The sequence below is a fragment of the Dicentrarchus labrax genome, unplaced genomic scaffold (genome assembly GCF_905237075.1).
Source record: "Dicentrarchus labrax unplaced genomic scaffold, dlabrax2021, whole genome shotgun sequence".
Classification (NCBI taxonomy): domain Eukaryota; kingdom Metazoa; phylum Chordata; class Actinopteri; family Moronidae; genus Dicentrarchus; species Dicentrarchus labrax.
In genome coordinates, this window is record NW_026136710.1 from 4220345 (window position 1) to 4242992 (window position 22648).

General features: G+C 38.8%; 1 protein-coding gene across 2 annotated transcripts; it reads left to right on the forward strand.

The window, feature by feature from the left end:
- Positions 1–3377: 3377 nt before the first annotated feature.
- LOC127371025 (GRAM domain-containing protein 2B) lies at positions 3378–22488 on the forward strand. 2 transcript variants are annotated; one of them, XM_051413586.1, is made up of 14 exons: positions 3380–3634; positions 3975–4097; positions 4911–4998; positions 5092–5161; positions 5238–5341; positions 5423–5518; positions 5604–5675; positions 18305–18385; positions 18556–18667; positions 19004–19123; positions 20003–20087; positions 20206–20310; positions 20769–20853; positions 21586–22488. In XM_051413586.1, the coding sequence occupies exons 1-14, from the start codon at positions 3540–3542 to the stop codon at positions 21622–21624; spliced, it is 1275 nt and encodes a 424-aa protein (XP_051269546.1). In that variant the 5' UTR covers positions 3380–3539; the 3' UTR covers positions 21625–22488. The 2 variants fall into 2 exon arrangements, with proteins under 2 accessions (XP_051269548.1, XP_051269546.1); XM_051413588.1 differs by lacking the exon at positions 18305–18385 and having other exon boundaries at positions 3378–3634.
- The last annotated feature ends 160 nt before the right edge of the window (positions 22489–22648 follow it).

Sequence of the window (22648 nt, forward strand, 5' to 3'; positions counted from 1 at the left end):
AACACCACTTGTGTCATTTTCAGGGCGAGAGCGATGATTTTCTGAGATTTTTACGGCTTCGCTGTGTGCCTTTTTGCGCAGCGTCGAGGCTGAGAAGGGTTGCCCGCGCCCCGTGTACCGGTTCCCAGCTTGTCAGGCAGCTGTCGAGGAGTGATTTATGACCACTAGACTCCAACCTGTCTTCACTGCCAGCTCAGTATTGTTACAACTGACAGCTAATGAGGCCAGACATGCTTTCAAGCAGAGCACTTAACAGGACTTCAATCTTCCCCCGTCACAAGTACAATTTTTGCACTCTCTCACACAGCAGCCTCCTTTCTCTACGCCTTCCTTGTTCTCTGTCTTTTTTTTCTTTGGTGGAATATCTGACAAGCCACTGAAAAGGCAAAGCGAGAAGCCATCTTTGCACACATATACATATATATATATAAACTGGGTATAAGCTAATGCTTTTAATCTAATAATCAACCCTTTTCACCAGGCTGTGAAGGAATAGAAACACCACGTCTGTTCTTGCGGAGAGTCGAATGAGAAGAACGATACCACACTCGTGTCTGCGTGCTAAATATAAAGCTACAGCCACCAGGGGGGGTTAGCTTAGCTTAGCATAAAGACTGGAAGCAGGGGGGAAACAGCTAGTCAGGGCTCTGTCCAAAGGAGAGTGAATCCACCTATCAGCACCTTTAAACCTGCATTTATTTGTAGTTACTTTACAGATTTAAATGTTTGGTGTCATTTTATTCTTATTTTAATAATTTCCTTAGAAGATTTTTGTCAAATTTGGTGAAAAATGTAATTTCCGTGAAAGAAAAGCTTAATTTAAACCCAAATAACCCAAATATTTATTTATTTTTATGTTTTTTTCTGACATACTCATTACTAATACACTTGAATTAATTTATTTCAAATGTACCGATTGGAGACTGTCAATAAATTACCTCTTTCCAGGAATAATCCCGACCTATAAAATAAATAATCGCAGTACCATCTTATAAAATATACTTTAAATGCTTCTTCTTCAGTCACTAGTAGCTAGATGCTACTAAATCCTTCACACTGGTCCTTTAAATTGTGGTTGAATTAAATTAAAAATGAAACTTTTTCCTCACTAAATAATCTTAATACATCATCTACCACCCTTAAGTTCCCACTTTAGTTCCTGTACTCATTAAACACGAGATGTAACACGTTTATTAACACGTTAATGCTTTAGCTATTTCCTCCTGTTTTTATGCTAAGCTAAACTAGCTGCATCCACATGAGTGGTGTCCTGTTGAACTATTCCTTTAACCTGAAGTCTTAGGACTAGTTTGACCTCGCTGTGACCATTTAAAGTGAAATATTGTGTGTGTGGGTGGAAAACTCCATTATGGGAGCATTTTAACAGTTGACATACAGTATATCTTATGATCAAGCTCATAAATTGTATTCAACTATTAAAGGTAATGACTGTTTTGAGTGTAATTATATTTAATAAATTGCAGTAATTATGAAAATATTGTTTTTTATGTCACGGTACATCAACCCTGGTCTCATTTACCTGCCAGAGGTGGAAAGTAATGGAGTACATTGCTCAAATCTTGGACTTTTTTTTTACTATTTTTAGGTACTTTTACTTCACTTGAGTGTTCAAATTTTACTAAAATACTTATTTTTACTCCACTATATTTATCTGACAGCTGGATTTACTACACAGATTAAGATTTCACATCTAACAGTATATAAAATATGATAATGTGATATTAAACTGTATGTAAAGTAGTTAAAATAAGCTCCACGCCACCTTCTGTGACGTTAAAATGCTGCTTACATGTTAAAGCATCACCAATATCACTCAAATAATCTGATAAATAATAATATAACTCACCAATCGGCCCAATTAATCCATTTTACTCTAACATTTTTGTGCTTTTACTGAGTAACAGAGTGTTTTTAAGAGAGCATTACTGCTACTTTTACTCCAGTGAAACCTGTGAGTTCTTGTTACCAACGCTGTTATTTGAACATGTGATCCAGTAAACAAACTCCTCTGTGTAGAAACAGAGTCTCTGGCAGCTCTCGAACCTTTAACCCCTCGTTCCTTGTCAGCCATGATTAATGGCAGCCTAACTAGCTGCTGGCTTGCATTGCCGGCTGTCTCCTGGATACTTAATGAACTCTGACAAGTCTTTAAAACTGATGTTTTTCATTAAACGCTGCAGCAGCGACACCTGGAGGCCAAAGGAAGGAAATTATAACTCTTAAGTTTTCAGTTATTTAAGGTGCAGATTTCTGGCCTCAATCTGATAATATTAATAAAAGTGTGCATGTTTAAGACACTTAATATTTATTCTATATTCCATCAAATGTCTGTAAAAGTCAGAAAGCTCAATGCAAAACATCTGCTGCAGATGTTGTAATCAAAAGAATATGTTTATTAAAGAAATAAGAAGAAGAAATTAACCTTTCTAACAAGAACTTTAGAAAAAGAGCAACAAAATATATTTATACAATTTATATATGGTGGATATATTTTTATACATGCATGTTGTCAGGCAGTGATGGAGAGTATATTTACAGATGTACGGTGCTTGACTACAATTATTGAGGTACTTTTTCTACTGTACTATATCCACTATTATATAATATACAGTCGATTTCACACAAAATACACTGAATTGTGAATATTAACCCCCAAAGACGACAGAAAGTAGTTCAAATTAACTGTAACATAAAAATGTTGCTTATATATTTCTGAAATGTAGAAAGTAAAATAAAATGTAAACAATTACAAGTATGTCAAGACTGTTATCTTGACTTGATAATAATCCATTATAATTGACCTATTTTGATTATAGTTTGTATCTTTAATATGATCAAATAAATATAATGGAGTAAAAAAAAAAAATAAAAAAGTACATTTCTATCTGAGCTGCAGTATAAAATAGGACATGTACCTGAAAAAAGTACTTAGTTAACTTCCACCACAGCATTTATATAATAATAATAATCTTCCAGCTCTGTTAAACAGTGAGACTCTGCTGCCCTCTGCTGGAAATCCCTCTCAAATACACCCTGTTGTAACATTGATGTCTGAGGGGATATTTTTTCCCAGGTTTTCTTGCAGGAAGTTGACTAAAAACAACAACAACAATAAAAAAAGTTTGGAAGTAGAAACTTAAAATCTTGTGAGACCTTTGACGCAGTTTGGAGCTGATTACGCAAAGCTTTTACGCAAACGCGTGCGCGCTTTCTTCTTAATAAAGTATTCCCCCCTTTACTTATTTAAACTCTGCCCGGTTTATTCTGACTTTTTCATGGAGCAGCAGGGGCTGGGCCTCTCTCCTTCCCTTCCTCTCTTGTTCCTGATGTCCTTCCCCGGTTTTGCTCCCTCCCCCTCTCCCGGCTCCTCCTCTGTCGGGCTGCTCGGCTCCATCGAGCGATCTTCCCAAAAAACTTTCCGTGCCAAGAGGTTTTTTAGTTCTTGTCTGCGTTACATTGAGACACTTGGAGGCCGTGCAGGGAGGAGAGTCGCGTTTATAAGATATGACATATAAGACATGGTACTGATGACCGAGCAGGCGGACAGACCTCTGACCCCGTTATCTGCACCAGAGCAACTTTTCAACAAGGACTCCCGAGGGAATCGGTCGACGTAAGTATGGATGCGATGGAGAGGAAGGGCCCGGCTTGCTGAGGCTTGCTGAGGCTGATTTTAAGGCCTAATGCATTGTGGTTATTTGCACGCATATCCTGCTTTAAATTAAAGGGCTGTGCTGACTTTTTGATGCCAGAGACGCGGACGTGGCACAGATCATTTGCATCTAGAAACCCAAGATGACAACAACTTTTCATACTATGTTGTAGTTTTAAATGATGGCTGATCTGCTTTGCAGTACCTTGCACATATTTAAACCTTCAGCACACCACTATATTAATGTGTTATGACATGAAAAGAGAGACTGTAAGCGCCTCCTTGTGTTCCATGTGTTCAGGTCTGAAGTGGAGAATGGAGGTGAGAGGAGACAGAGGTGGCCTGGACGGTCACCTGCGGACCTCCACCTGTGTCTGGACACAGAGTCGGACCCCTCAGAGAGCAGGAAGAAACCCAGCCTGAGGTGAAGAAGGTTATGTTGTTGCATAATAAACTGAATGCAGACGTTACAGCAAGATATTTAGTCATTTAATGCAGGATTTGCTGCTTTCTTCTGTTTTATTTTACTTTAAATTGATTGTATTTGAGTTTTGGACTGTTGATCAGACAAAATAAGTCATTTGAAGACATCACTTTGGACTTTTTTCCACTATTTTCTAACAATTTATCACAAAAATTAACATTAATTAAGAAAAAACAGTTTAAACACACATAAGTTAGACATTAGTGCAACATTTAGAAAAGTAGCTTTTAAAATGAATGAAAAATAATCTTTAATATGACCGAATCTAAATATTTTGATGTCTAAATCTAAACTTTTTAGTCTTTTGGGGTCATTTCTTACATGAAAATGCGACAGAAATCATAATAGAAATTCATCTTAAGTGGTACATTAAAAGCTGAAAGTATCACTTAGTAACATCGTAAAGAAATCCAAAGAATATAATAATTATTATCTTTAAAAACCATGTCTTACAGCTCTGTAATTCCACCTAACAACTGCACACCTGCACGACCAGAGTGCTGTTTACAGATTTTGTGGTTGCTGTGTAAGCAGCTCTTACATAACCACAGCTGACACCATGCAAAACCCCTAAAACGAAGGACATTTACTTTTTTGACTAATACATTCAGCCTGGATCAGCAGACGTAATCGTGTGTTTTTTTATTATAAGTTATAACGCTGTATAACTGTAGCTGATATATCCTTACCTATCCCTTTCTCCTCTGAGAAACCTTGCTACGTAAACATATAAACACCCTTTTTATTTGCCAGGCTGAAACCTGTGGAGCAGCTTTCACCGATGCTGAGTCCAGGCGACTGTGAAGTGAAGTTTGAGAGGAAGAAACCGCAGCCCAGCCACGTACGTACGCAGTCGGATTTACACCAAACTTTATACACATTTATGCACTTTTTAAATGCCTAATAAAGCAAATATCTGTGGTTTGTTTTCCAGTTATCAAAGCCAAATGCACAGTATCATAAGTTATTCAAGGAGGTCAGCAAGGACGAGTTACTCAAACAAAGTAAGTTTAAGATTCTCTTTTCATGTGAAGCAAAGAAATATATAATATAATTATATATAATAAATTGTGCCAACAGGTTACACTTGTGCCCTGCAGAGAGACATTTTATATCAGGGCAAGATGTTCGTCTCCGATAACTGGATCTGTTTCCACTCCAAAGTCTTTGGCAAAGACACCAAGGTATCACACTGTAATAAATAAAGACATTGTTTTGACTTCATGTCTGAATTCTCTGGTTTAAATATGGTTGATCCTCTCCAGATTTCAATTCCTGTGACGTCTGTGACGTTTATCAAAAAGACTAAAACTGCGTTATTGGTGCCAAACGCTCTCGTGATTGAAACCAAAAGTTATCAGGTAAGACAGTTTTCAGACAATCAGTTTTTTATTCTCTTTGTAATATAACATGAATGTGATTTTACAGTAAATTACTGTTTTCCAGCACGTGTTTGTGTCCTTTCTGTCTCGAAACACCACCTACAAACTTCTGAAGTCCATCTGTGTTCATTTGGAGGTAAATAACATCTTCTATGAAGCACTTATTCTTCCTAATTGAGCTCATTTTACTCAATAATTAGTAATAAAGTAGTAGTTGAAGTAAAAAGTAGTTTTCAGCAAAAGGAGGAACAGAATATTTTAACTTTTATCAAATTTTTTAGAAGAAATAGTGTTGGAAATTTAGATTAATTGTAGTTAATAGTGATCCTAGTTTGATATTTAAGAATTTAGAATTTAAAAAATTAGGAATTAAATTAGTCAATAAACAGACATTTTGATAAAAATGTAACATTTTCAGGTTCCAGCTTTCCAATTTCTGAGTTTTATATCACAGTAAATTTAATATTTTTGTATTTTGGATTGTTAGCTGGACAAAAATGTAGTTTGAAAATGTCCCGTTTCGCTATTTTCTGACAATTTGCAGTCTAAAAATTAACATTTTAGCCATTGATACAGGAGGATTGATACATATCTCATGTTTGTATGCTAAATATGAAGCTACAGCCAGTGGCAAGTTAGCGTAGCTTAGCATAAAGACTGGAAACAGGGGGAAACAGCTAGCCTAGCTTTATCTAAAGGCACATATACACAATAAATATGCAACTTGTGTATAGCATTTCACATATTATGTCTGTAGAGTAAAACTGAAGCTATTGTGCCACCAGAAACTTAGCTTAGCTTAGCATAAACACTGGAAATGGAAGAAATAGCTAGCTTGAGTCTGTCTAAAGGTTTATACCCCCCCTGTAAAACCACAACGGGTCATTTTTACACTTTGTACAGATTAAATAGTGTTAGGCAGGTTTTATTAAGGCTAGCTGTTTCCACCTGCTTACACTGTTAATGCTAAGTTGAGCTAACTGTCTCCTGCTTCATATTTACCATAATAACACAAGATTTCTATCAATCTTCTCATCTCATTTAATGTTGCTGCTCATATATTGTTTTGTAAAAAGTAAAATGTTACTGCTACGAGCATCTACCAAATCAATATTCATTGAAATCCCAGTTTACTTAAAGGCAATCACATATTTTGCCTCATAAAGCCTTTTTTCATTATGAATTGACAGTTATAATATACCATGTAGTCAGTTCCTTCATCAACCACACTGTAATTCAACCTTTCCTAAGAAGTTTGTTGATTTCCATACCATTATTTAAGATCCATGTAATCATTTTAACATATTGCACACCTCAATTAACCTCTTTGTACATTAAAATGTACATTAGACTGAATGCAGCATTGTACAAAGTGTTCTGTTCTACCATCAAGATATATTTCAAACACTAATTTTGGTGAATGTGAAGACGTTTCTTCTTTCCTAGATAAAGTTACAGGAGGACACGCATTCTCTGAGGCTGAATTTTAAATCTGCCATAAATTGTATCCTTCTTACATTTGATTCATTGTTCTTTAAACATTTGATTGTACAATAACAAAATATATCAACCATATATGCAGGAATAGCATTTTTATATATATATATCTTTTTAAAAGTCTGCCAAAGATGGTTTTTAGACAGACTTTTAGGTGAACCGGAGTCCCCGGGGAAAACCAAAAACATGCATTCAGATGTTTTGTGCATTTTCTTCATGTCATGTGCCTCTCTTGGATGTTGATAGAAGTGTTCTGGAGGTAGTTTCACGCTGATGTTGATTGCGTACGTTTTTTTAAAAGTCTGTTAAAGATGGTTTTTAGACAGACTTTTAGGTGAACCGGAGTACCCGGGGAAAACCAAAAAAATGCATTCAGATGTTTTGTGCATCTTCTTCATGTCATGTGCCTCTCTTGGATGTTGATAGAAGTGTTCTGGAGGTAGATTGCGTAAGTTTTTTTAAAAGTCTGTCAAAGATGGTTTTTAGACAGACTTTTGGGTGAACCGGAGTCCCCGGGGAAAACCCAGAAATGCATTCCTTCTTTCTATTCTGGAGGTAGGCACTTAATAGTTTCACTATACGCTGATGTTGATTGCGTACGTGAAGTGGATTTGAGTCCTCCTACTTCTTCCAGCGCTGTGGTTTTCTCAACCCAAGAAAGTGACGGGTCTTCTTCCACATTGATGGAGTCTTTGGTGTCGCTGGGGTGTTCTCCTCGGAGACTTGATCCTCGTCCGGTGGTTGGACGGTAGGTCCATCAGGGATGGACGGCTCCTCTTGTAATTCAGCCTCATTCGGGGCTTCGATGGCCGGTGTATCAAGGAGGGACTTGAGCGCCTCGAGTGCCATGGATAGCTCAAGGTTGAGAGAGATCTGAACGCTGAGCTGAGTTTTTAGCTCCTCCAGCTCTCTTGCACAGATGCTCTCTTTCTCCAAGGCGTCTTGCTGCAGGGTATTGATCTCCTTTGCCGTCTGCTGACGAAGGGCGCACAGCTCAGCCCTCAAGTGGCTGTAAACCTGCCAGCCCTCTGCCACCGTGTCTGCATGAATCTTGATTTGCTTGTCAAGCTCATGCTGAAGGGTCTCAGTTTGCTGTCTGACACTGATGACGTCGGCTTCATAGTTCAGGCTGACAGCGTGGTGGGAAGCAGTGATCTTCTCCAGTTCTTCCCGAAGAGTCTTGTTTGTCTTCCTCTCCTCGTTGAGCTCAGCTTTGAACTTCTGTTCGCTGAGTATATGGGATGATTTCAGTTCCTCATAATTGCTTTGAAAGCGATGAAGCTCACACTTGAGGGTCTCAGCCTGCTGTCGGACACTGACGACATCCGTTTGATATTTCAGGCTGACATCAGTGTGTGAAGCAGTGATCTTCTCAAGTTCTTGACGAAGAGAGTTGTTCTGCTCCCTCTCCGTTTGCAGCTCAGCAGTGAACTTCTGTTCACTGAGAGTATATGCCCTATTGAACTCTTCATACTGCTTCTGATAGAGTTCCAGCTCACTCTGAAGGGTCTCAGGCTGCTGTTGGACAGTGACGACCTCAGCTTGATATTTTAAGCTGACCTCATTGTGCAAAGCGGTGATGTTCTCCAGTTCTTTTTGGAGAAAGTTGTTCTGCTCCATCACAACATCAAGCTCAGCTTTGAACTTCTTTTCGTTGATGATGTGTGCCACTTGGAGCTCTTCATAATCAACTTGCAGGAGCTTTTTCTTCTTCCTCTTGGTGTTATCTCTCACCTGAGTAGCAATCCTTGTTGTGCTGAGAGTTTCTGTGTCGCTGTACTTTCGCAGCCTCTCTAGCTCTCTCCTTGTTTCTTTTTCCCTGTTGATATACATCTCTTTCAGGGTTTTCTGTTTCTGGAGGTTGGCTCTTAACTCATCCAATGCTTTGTTAAGTTGGATTCTCATGTTCTTCTCGGTGAAGCAGTTGACCCTCTCTGCATCCAACTCCTCATTGAGTTCCTTAACTTGTGCACGAAGGGCATCGCACTCCCCTAAGAGGTTCAGCCGGGCGTGGCCAGCGGCTTCCTGTCCAGAGATCCTCTGGTCACGTCTTGAGTTTCTCACTTGCTGCATTTTCTTTGGCTGGTGGAATCAGTCTCAAAGTAATGCTCTTGACTTCAATTGCAGTTTGTCTGAACAGATGTGGTCTGTATCAGTGGTCTGACTTGAAGGTGTTCTTGTTTCTGTCACTTTGTCTCACAGTGGTGTCACTTGTTGAAAAGTTTCGAAAGATGTGTCTGAACGATTGAAATGATCTGACTGACTGAACCTTATAGACTTCAGACCTGCTGATATCACAGAATGGAATTATTCCGTTCTATTTTGCTTTGATTCGTACAGTTCCGTTCTATTTTGCTTTGATTCGTACAGTTCCATTTCTGTTTGTTTTTTTCTGCATCTTTACATTCAAATCTTTCAAATGATCTGCGATTCAAATGGAAACAAAATAACTGCTGTTTTTTCCACAAAAAACATTCAAAACAGGTTTAAAACCTGCCAATAATAACAGTGATTGAAAGGTCTAAAACAACAGCTTCACAAAGCTGGAATGCTTTCATTAATGATCGGTTGAGAACCACAAAATGCACTTTTTTTGTCTCAATACATGTGTTATAAACATTTCCATTTTGTCAATTATCATAATTAACTCAACATTAATGACATCCCTCTGCAAAACATGCATCATTAATACTATTATGTTAATTATTGCTATTATTATTATTATTATTATTATCATAATTATTATTCTATAAAATATATTAGGTATTAGATCCCAAACAAAAACAAAAATGTGTCAAAACAAAAATCCCCTCTGAAACACCCATTAAAACTGCAGTAACCGCATTTAGTCACCACCATTATTACATTTATTATGACTGTTTGCATCTTTTTTTTTTTTCAGACCAAGTCAAGTTCTGCACTTCATCTTTTATATTTTGTTTCATTGTTAGGGACCGAGCCAGCGACCGCTGTGAGGCCCTGTTGTATCTCTAGGAATCTGTATTGTATCTTTTGGTGCCTGCAACATGCTCGAAAGCTCATGGAAATTTGCACAAAATTCATACGTGGCAAAAACTCACATATGCACTTGTCCCCGTGCAGCCACCCCGAATCAGCCCCCACAACCTGTAAGGCCGACATGTACGAAAATCGGCATGCACGTGTATCGTGATAAAAGACGCAGAAAAGCCTCTTGGACTCATACCTCAAACTAAACAGGAAGTCGGCCATTTTGGATTTTGTGGTAATTTCTGCCGATTTTCGCCGTTGCGTTGCATGCATGGAATTTATAGGATTGACTCCACACTTGGACACAGCCATCTAAAGGCATTCACGAATAAAAGTTGCGCTATTTACCACATCCGTCGAACAGTGGGACGTGGTGTGGCGTCCCGTGGCGTCCAATTTCGATCCTTGGCCATGAAAACAGAAAGTCGTCATAACTTCTGCGTACATGATCCGATCGCAACGAAACTTCCCATGTTTGATAAGAGTCCCGCCCTAAACACGTCTATCTGATAATATTCAGTAATAGTGAAATACTAGTGTACTTAAAGGCAATCACATATTTTGCCTCATAAAGCCTTTTTTCATTATGAATTGACAGTTATAATATACCATGTAGTCGGTTCCTTCATCATCCACACGGTAATTCAACCTTTTCTAAGAAGTTTGTTGATTTCCATACCATTATTTAAGATCCGTGTAATCATTTTAACATATTGCACACCTCAATTAACCTCTTTGTACATTAAAATGTACATTAGACTGAATGCAGCATTGTACAAAGTGTTCTGTTCTACCATCAAGATATATTTCAAACACTAATTTTGGTGAATGTGAAGACGTTTCTTCTTTCCTAGATAAAGTTACAGGAGGACACGCATTCTCTGAGGCTGAATTTTAAATCTGCCACAAATTGTATCCTTCTTACATTTGATTCATTGTTCTTTAAACATTTGATTGTACAATAACAAAATATATCAACCATATATGCAGGAATAGCATTTTTATATATATATATATATCTTTTTAAAAGTCTGCCAAAGATGGTTTTTAGACAGACTTTTAGGTGAACCGGAGTCCCCGGGAAAACCAAAAAATGCATTCAGATGTTTTGTGCATTTTCTTCATGTCATGTGCCTCTCTTGGATGTTGATAGAAGTGTTCTGGAGGTAGTTTCACGCTGATGTTGATTGCGTACGTTTTTTTAAAAGTCTGTCAAAGATGGTTTTTAGACAGACTTTTAGGTGAACCGGAGTACCCGGGGAAAACCAAAAAAATGCATTCAGATGTTTTGTGCATCTTCTTCATGTCATGTGCCTCTCTTGGATGTTGATAGAAGTGTTCTGGAGGTAGTTTCACTATACGCTGATGTTGATTGCGTAAGTTTTTTTAAAAGTCTGTCAAAGATGGTTTTTAGACAGACTTTTGGGTGAACCGGAGTCCCCGGGGAAAACCCAGAAATGCATTCCTTCTTTCTATTCTGGAGGTAGGCACTTAATAGTTTCACTATACGCTGATGTTGATTGCGTACGTGAAGTGGATTTGAGTCCTCCTACTTCTTCCAGCGCTGTGGTTTTCTCAACCCAAGAAAGTGACGGGTCTTCTTCCACATTGATGGAGTCTTTGGTGTCGCTGGGGTGTTCTCCTCGGAGACTTGATCCTCGTCCGGTGGTTGGACGGTAGGTCCAGCAGGGATGGACGGCTCCTCTTGTAATTCAGCCTCATTCGGGGCTTCGATGGCCGGTGCATCAAGGAGGGACTTGAGCGCCTCGAGTGCCATGGATAGCTCAAGGTTGAGAGAGATCTGAACGCTGAGCTGAGTTTTTAGCTCCTCCAGCTCTCTTGCACAGATGCTCTCTTTCTCCAAGGCGTCTTGCTGCAGGGTATTGATCTCCTTTGCCGTCTGCTGACGAAGGGCGCACAGCTCAGCCCTCAAGTGGCTGTAAACCTGCCAGCCCTCTGCCACCGTGTCTGCATGAATCTTGATTTGCTTGTCAAGCTCATGCTGAAGGGTCTCAGTTTGCTGTCTGACACTGATGACGTCGGCTTCATAGTTCAGGCTGACAGCGTGGTGGGAAGCGGTGATCTTCTCCAGTTCTTCCCGAAGAGTCTTGTTTGTCTTCCTCTCCTCGTTGAGCTCAGCTTTGAACTTCTGTTCGCTGAGTATATGGGATGATTTCAGTTCCTCATAATTGCTTTGAAAGCGATGAAGCTCACACTTGAGGGTCTCAGCCTGCTGTCGGACACTGACGACATCCGTTTGATATTTCAGGCTGACATCAGTGTGTGAAGCAGTGATCTTCTCAAGTTCTTGACGAAGAGAGTTGTTCTGCTCCCTCTCCGTTTGCAGCTCAGCAGTGAACTTCTGTTCACTGAGAGTATATGCCCTATTGAACTCTTCATACTGCTTCTGATAGAGTTCCAGCTCACTCTGAAGGGTCTCAGGCTGCTGTTGGACAGTGACGACCTCAGTTTGATATTTTAAGCTGACCTCATTGTGCAAAGCGTTGATGTTCTCCAGTTCTTTTTGGAGAAAGTTGTTCTGCTCCATCACAACATCAAGCTCAGCTTTGAACTTCTTTTCGTTGATGATGTGTGCCACTTGGAGCTCTTCATAATCAACTTGCAGGAGCTTTTTCTTCTTCCTCTTGGTGTTATCTCTCACCTGAGTAGCAATCCTTGTTGTGCTGAGAGTTTCTGTGTCGCTGTACTTTCGCAGCCTCTCTAGCTCTCTCCTTGTTTCTTTTTCCCTGTTGATATACATCTCTTTCAGGGTTTTCTGTTTCTGGAGGTTGGCTCTTAACTCATCCAATGCTTTGTTAAGTTGGATTCTCATGTTCTTCTCGGTGAAGCAGTTGACCCTCTCTGCATCCAACTCCTCATTGAGTTGCTTAACTTGTGCACGAAGGGCATCGCACTCCCCTAAGAGGTTCAGCCGGGCGTGGCCAGCGGCTTCCTGTCCAGAGATCCTCTGGTCACGTCTTGAGTTTCTCACTTGCTGCATTTTCTTTGGCTGGTGGAATCAGTCTCAAAGTAATGCTCTTGTCTTCAATTGCAGTTTGTCTGAACAGATGTGGTCTGTATCAGTGGTCTGACTTGAAGGTGTTCTTGTTTCTGTCACTTTGTCTCACAGTGGTGTCACTTGTTGAAAAGTTTCGAAAGATGTGTCTGAACGATTGAAATGATCTGACTGACTGAACCTTATAGACTTCAGACCTGCTGATATCACAGAATGGAATTATTCCATTCTATTTTGTTTTTGATTCGTACAGTTCCGTTCTATTTTGGTTTTATTCGTACAGTTCCGTTCTATTTTGCTTTGATTCGTACAGTTCCATTTCTGTTTGTTTTTTTCTGCATCTTTACATTCAAATCTTTCAAATGATCTGCGATTCAAATGGAAACAAAATAACTGCCGTTTTTTCCACAAAAAACATTCAAAACAGGTTTTAAAACCTGCCAATAATAACAGTGATTGAAAGGTCTAAAACAACAGCTTCACAAAGCTGGAATGCTTTCATTAATGATCGGTTGAGAACCACAAAATGCACTTTTTTTGTCTCAATACATGTGTTATAAACATTTCCATTTTGTCAATTATCATAATTAACTCAACATTAATGACATCCCTCTGCAAAACATGCATCATTAATACTATTATGTTAATTATTGCATTATTATTATTATTATTATTATTATCATAATTATTATTCTATAAAATATATTAGGTATTAGATCCCAAACAAAAACAAAAATGTGTCAAAACAAAAATCCCCTCTGAAACACCCATTAAAACTGCAGTAACCGCATTTAGTCACCACCATTATTACATTTATTATGACTGTTTGCATCTTTTTTTTTTTTCAGACCAAGTCAAGTTCTGCACTTCATCTTTTATATTTTGTTTCATTGTTAGGGACCGAGCCAGCGACCGCTGTGAGGCCCTATTGTATCTCTAGGAATCTGTATTGTATCTTTTTGGCGGCTGCAACATGCTCGAAAGCTCATGGAAATTTGCACAAAATTCATACGTGGCAAAAACTCACATATGCACTTGTCCCCGTGCAGCCACCCCGAATCAGCCCCCACAACCTGTAAGGCCGACATGTACGAAAATCGGCATGCACGTGTATCGTGATAAAAGACGCAGAAAAGCCTCTTGGACTCATACCTCAAACTAAACAGGAAGTCGTCCATTTTGGATTTTGTGGTCATTTCTGGCGATTTTCGCCGTTGCATTGCATGCATGGAATTTATAGGATTGACTCCACACTTGGACACAGCCATCTAAAGGCATTCAGGATTAAAAGTTGCGCTATTTACCACATCCGTCGAACAGTGGGACGTGGTGTGGCGTCCCGTGGCGTCCAATTTCGATCCTTGGCCATGAAAACAGAAAGTCGTCATAACTTCTGCGTACATGATCCGATCGCAACGAAACTTCCCATGTTTGATAAGAGTCCCGCCCTAAACACGTCTATCTGATAATATTCAGTAATAGTGAAATACTAGTGTACTTAAAGGCAATCACATATTTTGCCTCATAAAGCCTTTTTTCATTATGAATTGACAGTTATAATATACCATGTAGTCGGTTCCTTCATCATCCACATGGTAATTCAACCTTTTCTAAGAAGTTTGTTGATTTCCATACCATTATTTAAGATCCATGTAATCATTTTAACATATTGCACACCTCAATTAACTTCTTTGTACATTAAAATGTACATTAGACTGAATGCAGCATTGTACAAAGTGTTCTGTTCTACCATCAAGATATATTTCAAACACTAATTTTGGTGAATGTGAAGACGTTTCTTCTTTCCTAGATAAAGTTACAGGAGGACACGCATTCTCTGAGGCTGAATTTTAAATCTGCCACAAATTGTATCCTTCTTACATTTGATTCATTGTTCTTTAAACATTTGATTGTACAATAACAAAATATATCAACCATATATGCAGGAATAGCATTTTTATATATATATATCTTTTTAAAAGTCTGCCAAAGATGGTTTTTAGACAGACTTTTAGGTGAACCGGAGTCCCCGGGGAAAACCAAAAAAATGCATTCAGATGTTTTGTGCATTTTCTTCATGTCATGTGCCTCTCTTGGATGTTGATAGAAGTGTTCTGGAGGTAGTTTCACGCTGATGTTGATTGCGTACGTTTTTTTAAAAGTCTGTCAAAGATGGTTTTTAGACAGACTTTTAGGTGAACCGGAGTACCCGGGGAAAACCAAAAAAAATGCATTCAGATGTTTTGTGCATCTTCGTCATGTCATGTGCCTCTCTTGGATGTTGATAGAAGTGTTCTGGAGGTAGATTGCGTAAGTTTTTTTAAAAGTCTGTCAAAGATGGTTTTTAGACAGACTTTTGGGTGAACCGGAGTCCCCGGGGAAAACCCAGAAATGCATTCCTTCTTTCTATTCTGGAGGTAGGCACTTAATAGTTTCACTGTACGCTGATGTTGATTGCGTACGTGAAGTGGATTTGAGTCCTCCTACTTCTTCCAGCGCTGTGGTTTTCTCAACCCAAGAAAGTGACGGGTCTTCTTCCACATTGATGGAGTCTTTGGTGTCGCTGGGGTGTTCTCCTCGGAGACTTGATCCTCGTCCGGTGGTTGGACGGTAGGTCCAGCAGGGATGGACGGCTCCTCTTGAACTTCAGCCTCATTCGGGGCTTCGATGGCCGGTGCATCAGGGAGGGACTTGAGCGCCTCGAGTGCAATGGATAGCTCAAGGTTGAGAGAGATCTGAACGCTGAGCTGAGTTTTTAGCTCCTCCAGCTCTCTTGCACAGATGCTCTCTTTCTCCAAGGCGTCTTGCTGCAGGGTATTGATTTCCTTTGCCGTCTGCTGACGAAGGGCGCACAGCTCAGCCCTCAAGTGGCTGTAAACCTGCCAGCCCTCTGCCACCGTGTCTGCATGAATCTTGATTTGCTTGTCAAGCTCATGCTGAAGGGTCTCAGTTTGCTGTCTGACACTGATGACGTCGGCTTCATAGTTCAGGCTGACAGCGTGGTGGGAAGCGGTGATCTTCTCCAGTTCTTCCTGAAGAGTCTTGTTTGTCTTCCTCTCCTCGTTGAGCTCAGCTTTGAACTTCTGTTCGCTGAGTATATGGGATGCTTTCAGCTCCTCATAATTGCTTTGAAAGCGATGAAGCTCACACTTGAGGGTCTCAGCCTGCTGTCGGACACTGACAACATCCGTTTGATATTTCAGGCTGACATCAGTGCGTGAAGCAGTGATCTTCTCAAGTTCTTGACGAAGAGAGTTGTTCTGCTCCCTCTCCGTTTGCAGCTCAGCAGTGAACTTCTGTTCACTGAGAGTATATGCCCTATTGAACTCTTCATACTGCTTCTGATAGAGTTCCAGCTCACTCTGAAGGGTCTCAGGCTGCTGTTGGACAGTGACGACCTCAGCTTGATATTTTAAGCTGACCTCATTGTGCAAAGCGGTGATGTTCTCCAGTTCTTTTTGGAGAAAGTTGTTCTGCTCCATCACAACATCAAGCTCAGCTTTGAACTTCTTTTCGTTGATGATGTGTGCCACTTGGAGCTCTTCATAATCAACTTGCAGGAGCTTTTTCTTCTTCCTCTTGGTGTTATCTCTCACCTGAGTAGCAATCCTTGTTGTGCTGAGAGTTTCTGTGTCGCTGTACTTTCGCAGCCTCTCTAGCTCTCTCCTTGTTTCTTTTTCCCTGTTGATATACATCTCTTTCAGGGTTTTCTGTTTCTGGAGGTTGGCTCTTAACTCATCCAATGCTTTGTTAAGTTGGATTCTCATGTTCTTCTCGGTGAAGCAGTTGACCCTCTCTGCATCCAACTCCTCATTGAGTTGCTTAACTTGTGCACGAAGGGCATCGCACTCCCCTAAGAGGTTCAGCCGGGCGTGGCCAGCGGCTTCCTGTTGAGAGATCCTCTGGTCACGTCTTGAGTTTCTCACTTGCTGCATTTTCTTTGGCTGGTGGAATCAGTCTCAAAGTAATGCTCTTGTCTTCAATTGCAGTTTGTCTGAACAGATGTGGTCTGTATCAGTGGTCTGACTTGAAGGTGTTCTTGTTTCTGTCACTTTGTCTCACAGTGGTGTCACTTGTTGAAAAGTTTCGAAAGATGTGTCTGAACGATTGAAATGATCTGACTGACTGAACCTTATAGACTTCAGACCTGCTGATATCACAGAATGGAATTATTCCATTCTATTTTTTTTATTTAATTCCTTTATTTTGGTTTTATTCGTACAGTTCCATTCTATTTTGCTTTGATTCGTACAGTTCCATTTCTGTTTCTGTTTTTTTCTGCATGTTTACATTGAAATCTTTCAAATTATCTGCGATTCAAATGGAAACAAAATAACTGCCCTTTTTTCCACAAAAAACATTCAAAACAGGTTTTAAAACCTGCCAACAATCCCAGTGATTGAAAGGTCTAAAACAACAGCTTCACAAAGCTGGAATGCTTTCATTAATGATCGACACAAAATGCACTTTTTTAGTCTCAATACATGTGTTATAAACACTTCCATTTTGTCAATTATCATAATTTACTCAACATTAATGATCCCTCCTCAAAACATGCATCATTAATATTATTATGTTAATTATTGCTATTATTATTATTATTATTATTATCAGAATTATTATTATATAAAATATATTAGGTATTAGATCCCAAACAAAAACAAAAGTGTGTCAAAACAAAAATCTCCTCTAGTACACCCATTAAAACTGCAGTAACCGCATTTAGTCACCACCATTATTACATTTATTATGACTGTTTGCATCTTTTTTATTTTTCAGACCAAGTCAAGTTCTGCACTTCATCTTTTATATTTTGTTTCCTTGTTAGGGACCGAGCCAGCGACTGCTATGAGGCCCTATTGTATCTCTAGGAATTATTATTTGCTGCAGTTTGACTGCGTATTTGGTGGCCGCAACATGCTCGAAAGCTCATGGACATATGGACAAAATTCATACGTGGCAAAAACTCACGTATGCCAGCCCCCCTGAATCACCTTCCACAACGCGTAAGGCCGACATGTAAATGAAACATGAAAATCGGTACGCATGTGTATCGTGATAAAAGAAGCAGAAAAGCCTCTTGGACCCATACCTCAGACTAAACTAAAGGCATTCACGATTAAAAGTTGCTGCTGTCGAAATAGGCTAATGTATGCTAACTTTATAAGGTGATAATATTTCAGTAAAGTGGCAAAACAAAAGTCTTAATGCTGCTTTAAAGTGTGTGTACTCTGTTATTCCAGGTGGATAAGACTTGTAACAGCCCCGTTACGTCCTCCTGTGAAAACAGCTTCAGAGTGAAATGCCCGCAGTCTCTTCCTCTGGTCAGTCTGGGGCCATGTTTTCTGGGCGTATTTTATTTATTTTTTATTATTTTCATCCATTGTGATAGAGGATCTATAGAAAACACCTTGTTTCTTAATGTTATACAACACTCCCTCTTGTATGTGTCGACAACCATTCTATATCTTTCCCTGTATGTGCGCTTTTGCAGGACTTCTCCAGAGACTTCTCCGACCTCGACGGGGTTGTGCAACAAAGGCGGCAGGAGATGATGGAGAGCAGCAGCTCCGGCTCTCAAACACCAGATTATGAGAAAATAACCGGTTTGTGCTCCATCCTCAACCCTCCATGCACACCACGCTGCTATATACTTAAGCTAATCTACTGTACACACCTTATATTCTCTACAATGTTAACAATGTCAGCTGCCACTGTGGCTCAGACAGTCTTTGGTTTGCAAATAGCTGGAGTTTAGCCAAGTGAAATTGGACCCATTGAGGGTTTGTTATTGTACAGACAGTTGGCATGAACCCAGCGATGATCCCTGTTGAATAATGAAGTACATCTCCAGTTTATATGACAGTGAGTTTGTGTTTCCATTAATAATATTTACTCTTAAGGGAGTCACACAAGGCTTGTTTTCTGTTTTATTTGCTCAGACTTCAGCGGCCTGCCGGACACGTTTCTGAGCGCAGTGAAGAGCGGAGAGGTTTCGGTCCACGCAGACATTCACCTCCAGACTCCGAGCCAAAAGCATGGAGCCGTTCCCCTCATGAACGGTAGTTCTGATACCGGATCTCTGGGATTAAAAAAAAAAGAAAGAAAGAAAACAGCTTTGTTTATACGTCTGTAGTTTTGGGTTTCAGTGTTTTCCCAGAAGAGATTCAGTAGGACATAATCGTTATAAAACAAATAAAGCGAGAGTAATTGATCTGTTAGTGCTGAAATACACAACCATACTGAGCATAACTACACAGTTTACAACAGATGTAACTAATTAAATACAGAAAATAAAAGACAAATCTAGATAATATTCAGTTAAATAATTAAATAGACTTGATTGATGTGATTTTTGCTCATTTGTTTCCTCTTTGAATACTTAAATACTTTGTGTATTTAATGTCAGTTTATAGTGTTTATTAAGATTAGACTCTTCTAGTCGTATGTTTATGATATTAATTTAATTATTAAACATAAACAATGAACACAACGATATATGGGTGTCATTTTTATACTTTAAGTTTTGTACAGATTAAATATAACTAATTGTGGTGTGAATGAAAGTTTCTTTTAATATAATAATCATTATATTCTTTGGATTTTATGTATGTAGGAAGTAATACTTTCAGCTTTTAATATACCACTTAAGATGGATTTATGTTACAGTTAATGACACATTTTCATGTGAGAAATGACCCCATAGACTAGAAAGTTTAGATTTAGACATCAAAATATTTAAATTTGGTCATATTAAAGATTCAGACTAGCTGTTTCCCCTGTTTCCAGTCTTTATGCTAAGCTAAGCTAACTGTCTCAAAGGCTCCTGCTTCATATTTACCGTACAGACACGAGAGCGGTATCAATCTTCTTAATATTTTAATATTGCTGCTCATATATTTCAGACTATCAGATCAATATTTCTCTTTTTTCCTTTACAGGGTCAACTAAACCGACCCGAGCAGTCAAAGACAAGTCCTCGCAGCCCATGTCGTTACACGCCATCCTCCTCATCTATTTGTTTTTGTGAGTAACCTTTCATTATGTGCAATACGAGAAGACAATAGTTTGATTTCTCAGTAAAATGCGTTTCTATTATTTGGGCGTGTTGGCTATTGTTCTTGTGTTTGTTTGTCTCGAACAGAGTGAGTGTTCTGGTCCTGTCCTCCTGTTACATGGCCTTCAAGATTGTGGCTCTGGAGCATCGTTTGAACTCCCTGGTGTCGATGGGGGAACACATTCGCAATGAGTAAGAGCGAATTAAACTGAACTGAAATATATATATATATTAATGAGGGGCTTCCAGACTTTTTCCATATCAAGGAACTCCACAATAGCCGCCAATTTCAGAGGATTTTGTCTTTAAGAAGAGTTTCTTTTTTGCACTTTTAGGTTTTAATAGTCAATCATTAAAGACAGTTTAACCCTATTTCTTTCCTTTCCAAAAAATCTGATAAAAGTTAAAATATTATATTCCTCCTCTTGCTGGAGACCCCCTACAACCCACTCAAGGACCCCTTTTAAACCCCCAGACCCCCAACCACTGTTTTAGGTAGCGTTGGCAGGCCTGTTGTCACAGGGGTCTGTGGTCCAAGGCCTGAGAGAGCCATGTTTTCTCTACCATAGGCACCATTATTGTCTCTAAATACACTCACACTGTTTTATTTCTTATTTGTTTGGTTGATGGTTTAGTTGATGTCGTTGCAGAAACGCTGTGAGCCACAGGTCCCAGAGTGAAATGAATGCTGAGATCTACGGAGAGCTGTCGACCAACTTGTTCAAGCTTGAAAAGGTTTGGTCCGGTTCATCCGTATGTCGTATATCAAAATGTTATGACCTGATTTGCATACAGGGAAAAACGTTTCATATTATCTAACCAAAGAGGGGGCGGAGCTTAGCTTAGCATAAAGACTGTAAACAGAGGGTTCTATCCAAAGGTAACAGAATCTGCCTATCAGCTGCCAGTTTAATCTGTACAAAAACCAAAATATACTCCAGGAAGTAACAATATATAAGTTATATACTAAAATCATAGATAAACAAGTTGAAATATGTTTATTTGATGATTTTAAGTGAGAAATAATCGTCACAGTAACAGAATCTGGATCCAGATTTGATCAGCACTGCCTAGTTTGACAGTTTGATCTGAGTTTCAATCACAAGCATACCCTTCTTTATCGTCTATTTTACTTCAAATGGGGCCACAATTTACTAAATGAACATCATGCTGTATTGAAGAAGGCTTGAAACTAGAGATTGAGACCATAAACTCATCAGGAAACTGTTTACTGAGCTTATAAATGAAGCAAGAAGTCGGCTCATTTCTCCATTAGAGTGAATGGTGGCGCTGCCCCCTGCTGATCATTACGTAAAATGCAGGTTTAAGACATTTCTGTTATTTCCCAAATTTTGCTCCAACTCCTCAATTAGAAGGCATTTATGAAGTATATTTATAGTAATTTATTACAGTTAATAGCAGTTTACTATGTTTTAATGTGCATATTTTCATATTTTTAAACCCTAGATTCAAAGAAACCTCCGGAAGCTGCTCGAGGAGACTTAAAAAGAAGATTGTTGGCCTGTCCGGACAGAAGCTTTATCTTTTTATTAAAAATACTGGGAGGGTTGTTTTTATATCACTGAAGATCCTCGGATCAGTTCGGACGTTACAGAAAAGCTTTCCTTAAACTTGTGTGAACTTTTAACCTTTAAAATTGTGCAATAATAGCTTCTTTCTCCTTTCTCAGGACTCTTTTCTGAACAAAATATTGTGCTGGAGGATAAATTGAAGCAGCGTGTTAGTGTGCCAGTGTTAGCCAAGAGAATTTATATATATATACATAAATATATATATATATATATATATATATAAATATATAAATATATGTATGTAGTATTTATGTAAGAGCTTTTTATTTTGTATTTCACAATAGTGGGATTTTTAAGGTCCAAAGGTCCTATTTCAATGTTTTCCAAACATTCCTTAAAAGGTCAATTTGTGCTGTTTATTGTTGTTTTTAGCTGCCAATTAATTATATTTATGTCGTGTATATATAAATCACTCAGCTGGGGACGTTTGTACAATATCTTTTGACTGCTTTTATAGACAATAACTTCTTAGTGAGTAGTCTTTGCTAAGTGAAAACATGTTTAAATAATATGAAAATGAGACAAAATCAACAGTTTTTTATTGTAAATGTGGTTTTAACCATTTAATTTACTTGTTTTCTTCACTTATTGATCCGAAGCGCTTCTTAACTGATCATAATTTAATTATTCGTCCTGTTTTACTTACCACTGAAACCTGTTTCAGTGATTTCAGGAGTGTTTTTAATGGTTATGAACCCTTTTGTTTACATGTAAGATCACAGACTGTGCCTTTAACTGTGTGTCGCAGTCCAAAAATAAACGTCTCTCGTGCAGCGTCTGTCGAACTTTCAGAGTGTTTTTTTATTAGTTTGGCGCTCGCAGAGGTTGTTGGAGTTAAATAAAAGCTCAAACAAGGTGTGAAAAGTAGATTTTAGTAAACTATCTGAAACAATATTGTGTACTTCAGTCAAGTCAGTAAAATAAGTTTAAAATATGCA

Bases quoted from the DNA above. Each gene is read 5' to 3' on its own strand.
- LOC127371025 (XM_051413586.1), top strand. From the start codon at position 3,540: ATGGTACTGATGACCGAGCAGGCGGACAGACCTCTGACCCCGTTATCT. The intron at 5,162-5,237 runs GTAAGTTTAAGA...TTGTGCCAACAG, and splicing joins GGACGAGTTACTCAAACAAA to GTTACACTTGTGCCCTGCAG. The intron at 5,676-18,304 runs GTAAATAACATC...CTGTTATTCCAG, and splicing joins CCATCTGTGTTCATTTGGAG to GTGGATAAGACTTGTAACAG.